The following is a 10,540-nucleotide window of genomic DNA, read 5'->3' on the forward strand; positions in this document are numbered from 1 at the left end:
ATTAAATAAGGATTCTTATCCCCAGTGTATGTAAAAAATGAATCTTTTAATGAATCTTAAAATCATTAAAATCTAAGAAAAAGATGTGCTTATTTATATTATTGTGCTTATTTATATTATCAACCCAAATTGATACCTTGTTCTTCTCTTGATATTCCAATTTTTTAGATGGACAGATAGGCCTGTTTTATTATAATCCCGAAAACAAATCAGACCTAATAATCCAAAAGCCATTTGTTACCATCAAAGTTTCAAACATTTTAAATAATAAAGCCTATTCTTGTGTAGTTGAAACGTTTCTTTGTTTTGTCAAGTGGCAATTTGACAGATTTTACTCTCCCCACTCCTTGGGAGGGGTCTAACTTTCTATTCACCATCCCTTGAGAGCCCCCCTCTATTATGAAAATATTCATTGTAATAATAAACCACTACTTACTGAAAATGATTGGAAAGTAAAATATCCTGCCTTAGGGCACATTCTGTAAAAATAGTTAAATCTAGGTTCTTCAGAACATATTCATGAGGCCTAAAAATCTTCATTTTGTCTTGTAGATAGATAGAATTAGCATATTTAGACTGAACTGGCCATATGTCATATTGATTGAGTGGGCTATTTTTTTAAGAATGATTTTCTTATAAAATCTTATATGCTTAGTTTCTGTGATCATCTTGTAAAACCAGTTAGAATTTGTAAAGTCTAGTTACTTGAATGGCTTTGATTTAAATAAGTTTTAAATGTAGTTCTGATGGCTTATACGTGATTAAACTAACATTTAATTAGAATTTGATTTTGGTTTAGTTTGAGTTGCTTAATAGTAACCAAGGAGATTATTCTGTGTTAATTATGTGAGATATGTTTTTTAAACCAGGTTTTAAAAATTTATTTTAAAATAATTATAGTTCTAATTAAAAATCAAAGATCCTAAGAAAAATAATTCAGATGTAGTTATTGAGTTCATTTTTGTCAATTGAGAGATACTTTGTACATTGGAATGGAAATTCCGATCCTAAATTTTCTGTAGAAGTTACATGAGAAGGAATTACTAGTAAGTGAATCTAACACAAGCAAAGTACTACATAAAGTATAGAACACAAAAGCTTTTTTAGAAATTAAAGAATAATATAGTGACTTCGACAATGATTAATACAATATTACTTGTTCAGATTATTTGGAAGAGGTTGATAGACTTGATCTATTTTAAAAAGTGTTAGACTTGAGTCACTTTCTAAAATGCACCCAAACTGAGGTATTTCAAAAGGTGTTTTTCATTGTTTGGATTTTGTCTGAGATACTGATCACTCAGGCCCATCAGGCTTTGTTGTGACTTCAGTAGTCTGCTTATTTACTGAAAACTGAACTGTGTAATATATAGATCCTGGTCTTGTTGGAAGATGGTAGTGCTCTATTAATATTTAGTTACATTTTCTGTTTATTAATATTAATGATTCTCTTATGAGTGATGTATATTTTACTAATTGCTGTAAACTAATTTCATTCATTTATCCAAACTTTATTTGAATTTGGTTACTACTAATGATAGTGTCCTCATAGTTAAAATGGTTTTCCAATTTTTCTTGAACTTTGTAAATCTGGTGCTTAAAATGTAAACATTCAAGGGACCTTTTTTATGAGGGTGAATTAACACTATAAGAAAAAAACAGCTGGCAAATTGACAGTAGCATTGTTAAACAGTTCATTTCTTCTGTTCTGAGGCACCTAACATTTGGCCTAAAAGGCCATTAAAATTTTAGATTAGATTCTATTTGTATTGTGTAGTAAAAAGAGTATTTCCTCTGTATCCTCCTTCTGTTAAATTAAATTCTTTGTGGGAAACTGTAAATTGCATATGGAGATTTGACTATGATTACCTTAGCTCCCTTTTAAATGCTTTCCCAATTGCATTGTGAAAGATCAGATATATATTATAGATATGATTTAATAATCTAACATTCTTGATATCTTTTGTATACACACATATAACATATACACGTTTGGAGTCTAGACTGTATTTTAAGGCCATTTCACTGCATTTGATATGATCATTCAATTTGTGTTCCAAATTCTTATTAGTAATGTGCACTTAGTGAACATATTTCACCCAATCTGATCATATTTAGTATTTGAACATTTATCCTGTTTCTGAGTTTTAAGTTCTCATACTTATTTCTGTTAACTTTGAGAAAGTTTGGAAAACTTATAATTGACTACCAACTTCCATCTAGTCTGTCTGGAGGCTGTCTTTAATTGCAGTATACTTAGTTTAAAAAAAAAAAAAAGCCCTCCTGTGAGAGATGGGGTTTTTGTTTATTTCAGGCCAGCTGGGGAAGCATTCACATTGTTTTCAAATTTTTAATTTTGGGGGGTGGGGCGTTAAGAATCTATACTTACAGAAAGAGTTGCAAAAATAGTACAAATAGTTTCCGTATACCCTTCAGTCATATTCCCCAAATGTTAAAATCCTACATAATTATAGTATGATTATCAAAACCACAAAATTAGTGTTGTTACAATACTGTTAACTAATCTACAAACCTTTATTTTTTATTTTATTTTTATTTTTTGGAGATAGAGTCTTACTCTGTTGCCCCAGCTAGAGTGCAGTAGTGTCATCATAGCTCACTGCAACCTCTAACTCCTGGGCTCAAGTGATCCTCCTGCCTCAGCCTCCAGAGTAACTGGGATAATAAGTGCCACCACGCCTGGCTGATTTTTTCTGTTTTTTATAGAGATAGTGTCTCACTTTTGCTCAGGCTGGTCATCGAACTCCTGAACTCAAGCCATCTTCCTGCCTCCACTTTCCAGAGTGCTAGGATTATAGGCATAAGCCACTGCTCCTGGCCTAAGCGTTTCTTTATTGTTTGTCCCACTGATATCTTTTTTCTGGTTCAGGATCCAATCCAGGATTACTTAGTGTGTTTAGTTATCATATCTCTTTAATCTTCGCCAATCTGGAACAATTCCTCAGTCTTTCTTTATCTTTCATGACCTTCATACTTTTGAAGAATATTGGCCAGTTATCTTTTAACATGTCTCTCAATTTGGGTTTGTCTGTTGTTTCCTCATGATAGAATTCAAGTTATATATTTTGGCAAGAATACCACAGAAGTGATGTGCTCTTCTTGATGTATGATAGTAGGAGAAACATAATGTTGATATATCTCATTATTGATGATGTTAAGTTTGATCAGTTGGTTAAAGTGGTGCCTGCTAAGATAATATTTATCAGTTTTCTCCATTATAAAATTACTATTTTTAGAAAAAAATTAGCCAGGCGTCATGGCATGTGCCTATAGTCCCAGCTATGATGACACCACTGTACTGTAGCTGGGGCAACAGAGCAAGACTTTGTCTCTAAATATTAATCAATAGGTAGATAGATAGATAAATAAATGCATACATACATAATTTTTTTCTGTTGTACTTAATAAATGTCTTATGGGGAGAAACTTTAAGAGAAAGTTTGTAAGATATGCAAATATCCTATTTTTTATACTTTCTCCTAATTGTCAATCTCCCATTGTTGATCATAACAGTTTTTATTGTGATTTGCAAATGGTGATTTTCTGTTTTTATCATTCCGTCTCCATTTATTGATTAGAGTTCACTGTAAGGAAGAGTTCTCCCTGTCCCCCATAACCTCATCTATCTATCAGTAGGGACTTATAGGTATTTTATTCTCTGGGATATATCCATTATTATCATTATTCACTTTGTTGCTCATATTTTCCCAGATTTGGCCTCTGGGAACACCTTTAAGTTGGCTTTTGTATCCTTTTGAGATGACAAGGTATTTTTTGAAGAGGAAGAAAAAGATCGCTCATTATGTAGGAAGAGTCAGTAATTGAGGCAGAGTGAGAAGCATATGAGAAGATATGAGGCCTAGGGAGAGAGACAAACAAGTCTGTGTGCCACAGAGGTATGTGTGCTGTAGAGTTGGTGCATATCTGCGCATGCTATCAGGGGAGTGATAGCCATTACTCACCACTGGTCCTTTGATCTTGGCTTCTTCCTCAAATTGTTTAGTTTTTCTTATTCCTGGTGTCAGAATTGTGCTTATTTTCAGCTCGTTCTTCCCTACTTTGTTCCTTCAATCTCTTTGTCCATCTTCTTCCTCTACTCCTGGATGTCTGGCTTTTTTTATTCTCCTCTCTTATCTCCTGATTGATTTTCCAGTATCTTGATAATATGCTTTTTCTTTCCTAGAACAATATCTTACATTTTCTGTCAGTCTTTATTTAGGTATGCCTTTCTAGGACACCTTTCCCAATCTGACCTACCCAAATTTTCTTATTCTTTGTGTAATCACTCACTGTGATTTAATTACCTTTAGCATTTCCCACCTGTATAATCCAGAGTCTAGACTACTTTTTAAGCTTCATTAAAGCTATTAATGTTGTCTGTCTTTATGTTCTCTCTCTCGGGGTATCTAATGCATTATCAGATAGCTTATTAAACTGAGGTCTCAGCTTATTAAGCTGAGAATTATAAGCATTCTTCAATCCTGTTTGTCATGCTATATCATGTTTTTATAGAGAGACCTTAGAAGAGCATCATCTAGTGCATTTAAATTATCTATGTAGGAAAAAAATGTTACTGATATTTATTACATTGTCATTTATTTTTTAAATTGCCAGGATTGAACAAGGCCTTTGGCCTCAACTTCAGTGATTCGCTTTTTTCTGCACCAAATCTTTAAGTCTGTTGAGCCAGAAGAATCCATACAAATGACAAGTTTCTAGTGTTGTTGTCACAGCACTTAATGCACTTCTAAAAGGTTATTGAGGGGCCCGACTAGCTCAGTCGGTAGAGCATGAGACTCTTAAAAGGTTATAATTTGCCCACATATTATCAATGTAGATTTTTTAAATAATGAAAATTTATTTTAGTCAGTGTTAGAGCGTTCATATGTATTCCATGTGTTTCATGTTCCTGTTCTGAGTCATGATGTGGCCAATGAATGGAACCAAGTCTTTTATTTCTAGTCTAATGTTGCCTTTCTCAAGGGGCAGATGTTTTGTATCATGTCCATTTACTGTGGCAGTACAAAATATAGTCATCACATCCATGTATAGACCTCATTGTGTGGTCCTTTGGCATGAAAAAATGCTTTTGAAAAAGAATAGAGCCATACTATTTGCAACATGGATTTGCCTTAAATACTGTATTATACCAGCCATGTGAAGAACTAATTGTACATAAAATTTGGTGAATAGAGGAAAGAGGAAAAAAAGTTAGTATTATTTTATTGTCAAGATATATATATCTTCAGGTGTTGCGTTTTTGTTGAATTTTAATTTGATTATACAGTTTAAAACAGCTAATACCAATACTTATCTGACTATGTATTGTTTGTTCACACATGCAGCTGTTAGCTCCCATTACTTCTACATAACAAAACAACTTCAATAAGATCACTGAAAATGGCATTTCATCATAAAATGCTGACGAAATGTGTAAGAGTTTGTTTTATTTCCCAATAGAAGTTTTAGTAACATGGGACAAATAAACAAGAGAAAGATTGAATATATACCTGTAATATTGACTAAACTGGTACTTAAATGAAAGTAAAATTCTCTCATTTCACACTACATCCTCAGTTCATTGTTTTGGTAATAACTCTAACGAAAGCCAAGCTAAATTTCGTCCATGGAGTAGGAGGCTGGGTAGAGAATGAGATTATAGCTTAAGGTAATCGTTTAGGTACTCTTGCCTTTAAGTTTCTAGCTGTTAAATCTGATTTCATTTAACTTAAAGCCCCTGTGGGGATTTTGTCTGTTTTTTAGGGTGACGCAGACTTACGATTCAGGTGCATGTATCTACTTCTATTTTGCCTTTAACTACAGGGGCACTAGTGACCCACTGACCGTGTTTGAACAAACCGAGGTAATTTTCCATACATGTATGTAGCTTTTACATTTGTAATTAATTTCCATAAAGTTTACTATCAATTTATGAATTTTAGTTTGATTCTCTTTAATTGCACATGGTTTGCCTGGCTGCTAGCTCATAGTAATGAAAAACATATTTGTTATACTGCCTTATATACTGAATTATGAGTCTAAAATTAATATACTGTATACCTAGTTTTTGATTCTTTGGTTGTTACTTAGAGCACACAACAACTGATTAAATTAAATAACAATAGGAATTCCTATGGCTTATAGGAATCCTTGATGTCACTTTGACAGCCCACCCATTTCCAGGTAGTTGCTGCTGTTGAGGTCAGCAGTACTAATGCTCTTGATCTGTGTGGTTGTAATATCATTTTAAGTTTGTCTTTTTTTGTTTTTTTGTATGCCAAAGCTATGTGTAGGTAATTTAGGTTCATTAGCTAGCAGTTTTTATTACATTTTTTTAAGTGATCTTAAGCTGCTAATTTTTATAAAGCCTTCTATTGATGGCCAGTGTTTCTCATTACAAGTATGCCTAGAGTTAACAGACAGTGGAGGATCCTGTGGGAAACTGAGGTTTCTTAAAAACTCAGGTGCCCTAGTGCTTTAACTCATTGCATGCCTGCCAAAGATAGTACTACGACATAATTTCAGTGGCACACTTTTAGACCCAAACCACAGACAGGGTTTGATTGGTACCCTCCTATCCCTCCTCTTTCTTCTTTTTTTTTTTTTTTAAAGCTTTCTTGAGGTATAATCGAAATACAGTAAATTGTATATATTTAAAGTGTACAATATGGTGAGTTTTGATATATGTGTACACTTGTGAAACCATCACCCCAATCAAAATAATGAATATATTCATCACCCTCAAAATTTTCTCCATAAGGGCAATTATGGTTGGTCTGTGATAGCTTTGTAAGTAATTTTGACTCTATGCCCACCGTGTGATATTAGGCAAATAATTTATCCTATCTAAACCTCATTTTCTTTATCTGTAAAATGGGAGTAATTATAATTATTCTGTAAGGCTATAGTGAAAATAAATGAGATACTGCAGGCAGATTACTTGGTACTTTTTTGGACGTACAGAAAGCAGTCAGTTAAGTATCAGTCACTAATGCTTGTTGGTATAATGAGATGTTCTGCAAGGTAGAACCTGACTCTGGATTTATAACTTTTTATTTATTATTATTACTAACAATTTAGTGCTGCTGAATCGGTCATTTTGTCTTTTTTCTTCTAGAATCTCAAAGTGGTCTTTGTAGACATTATGACTGTTCACTAGAAAAAAACTGAAAGCTAGGCTACATACTTTAATTGGTTTTTAAACATCTAAGAGAGGAGAATTAGGCTTCTGGTTTATTATTTAACACAGGAAGTATGTGCTTCCTTTGGGAGTTGGGTCTTATTCTACTCTGAAGCGAAATCTAAGTAGCAATGATTTGCTGTGTTGTTTCCAAATGCAGGCAGCCGCTAGAGAAGAAATCCTCGCAAATGGAGGGAGCCTGTCACATCACCATGGAGGTATTCTTTTTCATCAGTAGAATTCTAATATTCTTACTTTAAAAAATATTTGGTTCAATAAAATACTGAGGGAGAGTCGTGAGTAATTTGAGAGCACTTGAGATTTCTTGAAAGTTTTTGTGTCTTAGAATAGCTGTCACTGAGGTAGGTAGGTAGGTTGTGGTAGTAACTAACAGAAGCTTACTGTGACAGGCCTTCCTAGATACAGAACCTAGCCAGCCTTCCGGGTTCTCAGGGACCTCATGTTACCAGAGAATAGCTCAGCTTGCCTGGGAGGTATTTGACCATTATAGCAAAAGTTTTTAAATGGAAAAGTAAAACCCTACATAAATGTTTTTCAGCCACTGTTGGAACGTAGCTGGACATCAGTTGTACCATATATTGAAGAGCTGTTTGTTCTGCCCACCCAAAGCTCAGCAAATTAATCAACACAGGATATGAAAAAATCTTTTTTCAAGATTTTAATGCTGTTTTGTTATTACTTGATAGTCACTTTGATGAGTATCAAGTTTTATCCAAGAATTTATCACATCACCAATAAAAATTATTTTGATATATCTACCTTTTTTACCAGCAGGCTTATGAAAGTAATAAGAAGCAGTCTTTTTAAAACTTAAACAATGGCTCTTCTGTCATTAAAATTTTTTAATGTAATTTTTGTGGTTATCTACTTGTTCTCTATAACAAAAATTTGTTCTTAATATATGCCTCAATATAGTTTGATGCTTAGGAAAATAGAATGGTGTAGACTTTTTTGAAGAAGGAGCAGAAGAATGAATGATCACTCAATTTAAAAATTCAGCTCCTATGCCTGCCCTGGACTCTTCATATCCTTCTTTTCCTGTTTTATTTTCCTTCATAGCACTTATCTAATATGCTATGTATTTGTACTTTTAAAATTTATCTCTCTTCCTACTGGAAAATGAGAATCCACGAAGACAGGGATTTTTGTTTTGTTTGTGGCTGTCCACTAACACCTAGAATAATGCTTCACCCCCATTAGTCCTCCATACATTTGTGCAGAATGAATCGAAGAATTTTGGTGGAAAAAGGAATGGATTATAGAGGGTCTGTGTCCATGTAACTTTCTTGTAGTCAGATCTAGAAAAGATTGCTAATGTGGATGAATGAAATAGAAAGGTAATTCCCAACACCATTGCATCAGTTTAATCTTTTGCTATCACCTTACTTTTTTCGTAATCCCCACAAATACGTTTTTAACTTAGTTGGCTGACAAGCATTAAAGTGAGTGAATATGTTCTTTCTCTCCCTTTTCTATTTATTTTCCTTTGATGGATATTCTAATGAATGTTAGAATGACAAAAATGAAGAAGGGAGGAAAATGGATATTTAGAAACCTCTTAAGTAGAATTAAAAGCTTCTGATTACTCTAAAAGACTAAACCTAATTTTGGAAATTTATACAAATATTTCATAAAGATACTTAGATTTTAGCACCTTCCTTTAAAATGTTCAGAAAGCCAGTTACATTATTTTAAATCTTTTTTATTCTATTTCAGGATGACACTGTATTAATATGTAAGGAACTTTTAAAAATACATAATATCATGGAGTATTTATATGCTCCTTATTCTAAATTGATTGCATGGTAGGGGAGGAGGCAAAATAATTTAGCCATAAAGAAAGAAAAATTGTTTGAAGAAAAATTAAAATTTCTCCTTTGTAGCCAACAATTTTGGCCTTTGGTACATGTCAGCAGTTAACAGTTCACCTTCTCCTCTAAAATCAGGAAATGTGAGTTCTGTGTTTATGAGGGTAAATATGGGAGAAAGATGATTCTGCAAGAGGGTGACAACAGCAGGATCATGTGTTTAAGGAGGAAATAGAAGTCACTTAGGGTAATTAGTTATTAGATGAGCTGTTTCCTTAATTTGGGGATTATGTTCTCAGTTTACTCAAGCAAAGTGTTAGAAATCCTATAGAAATTAGAAATGACCAAATGACCTCCAACATTGCAAGGTAAAACCAAACCAACAGTTTTTTCCTTGGTCAATGACTCTTTACTTTTTTAGGATCTGTGAGGATATTCAGGTCCCTCCAGTCATGTCTAAATGTGAGATGCAGAAAGTGTAATATGGCAGAACTGCTGATGTTACTTTTTCAGATACGCCCCAAACACTGAGAGCTCCTTGGTAGGCTCTAACAGAGTCTAAAGAGACATACTTGAAATAATGTATTTGTAAAGCTGTCATTATAGAAAAAAGGAAATATGCACAGATTTAAAATAAGAGAATTAAACAACTCTAATACAAATTTATTTGAAACTTGGATTTTGTTTGTGACAGTTAAGGTAATGGTCTTTCATATTACTACACAGAAATATAAGTTTAAAAAATTGGAAAAATGTAAACCTTAATCTATAAGATCTTGATTATTCAATTCTTGATCACAAAGCAAATAATGTAAATAGCTTCTCCATATATTTTTGATACAAAGTATGCTTAATGCCTTTTAATGTTGTATAATCTGTTTTCCATATTATAAATATTACTGGCCTGCCAGACAATAGGGATTCAAAGAATGGCAGTCCTTCCCCTAAAGGGCCTTATAGTCCAGAAGAATAAAATATAGGATTTCAAAAGCCACTGAACAAAAACTCCTAGGGTTATGATATCATCACCACTTCAGTTAAAATAAAAGTCTACCCTTTGAAAAACACTCAGAAGGTGACTTTAATAAACGTATAAATACTATAGATGCTGAAACAGTGAAGAGAAGGGAGATAGAATAAAAGAAAAGAATTAACATTTATTTATAAAGCTATAAATGTTTGCCAGGTTCTCTCATAACTTAATCTCCTATAATCCTGCTCAAAATGGAGCGGAGTACATATTATTTCTGTCTTTCATATGAAGACACAGGTTCTGAGTGTAAAGCAGTAACTGGCCAAAAAAAATCAGCAGTAGTTGTTAGTGCCAGAATTTTAATTTGCAGTCGTGTCTTCCTGCCTCAGTATCCCTGTCCTCTTAATTAAAAGCCTAAAATATCTCAAATGAGTAAAATCTAAAAAGATTGAAATTGGCAGGCTTTGAAAAGAGATGCATAATTAATTTTAAAAAGGGATACGAAGAGAAATATTACACATTACTATTTTTATTTTA

The 10,540-nt window shown here is 33.2% G+C and overlaps 1 protein-coding gene across 1 annotated transcript in view; it reads left to right on the plus strand.

Moving 5' to 3' along the window:
* Positions 1-10,540, plus strand: part of AGPS (alkylglycerone phosphate synthase) — a 139,450-nt gene that overhangs the window by 114,802 nt on the left and 14,108 nt on the right. Inside the window, exons 14-15 of the mRNA XM_012650692.1 lie at positions 5,785-5,884; positions 7,362-7,419. Coding sequence (XP_012506146.1) covers positions 5,785-5,884; positions 7,362-7,419 — 158 coding nt within the window. The remainder of the gene's footprint in view (positions 1-5,784; positions 5,885-7,361; positions 7,420-10,540) is intronic.

The sequence above is a fragment of the Propithecus coquereli genome, unplaced genomic scaffold (genome assembly GCF_000956105.1).
Source record: "Propithecus coquereli isolate 6110/MARCELLA unplaced genomic scaffold, Pcoq_1.0 Scaffold34, whole genome shotgun sequence".
NCBI lineage: Eukaryota > Metazoa > Chordata > Mammalia > Primates > Indriidae > Propithecus > Propithecus coquereli.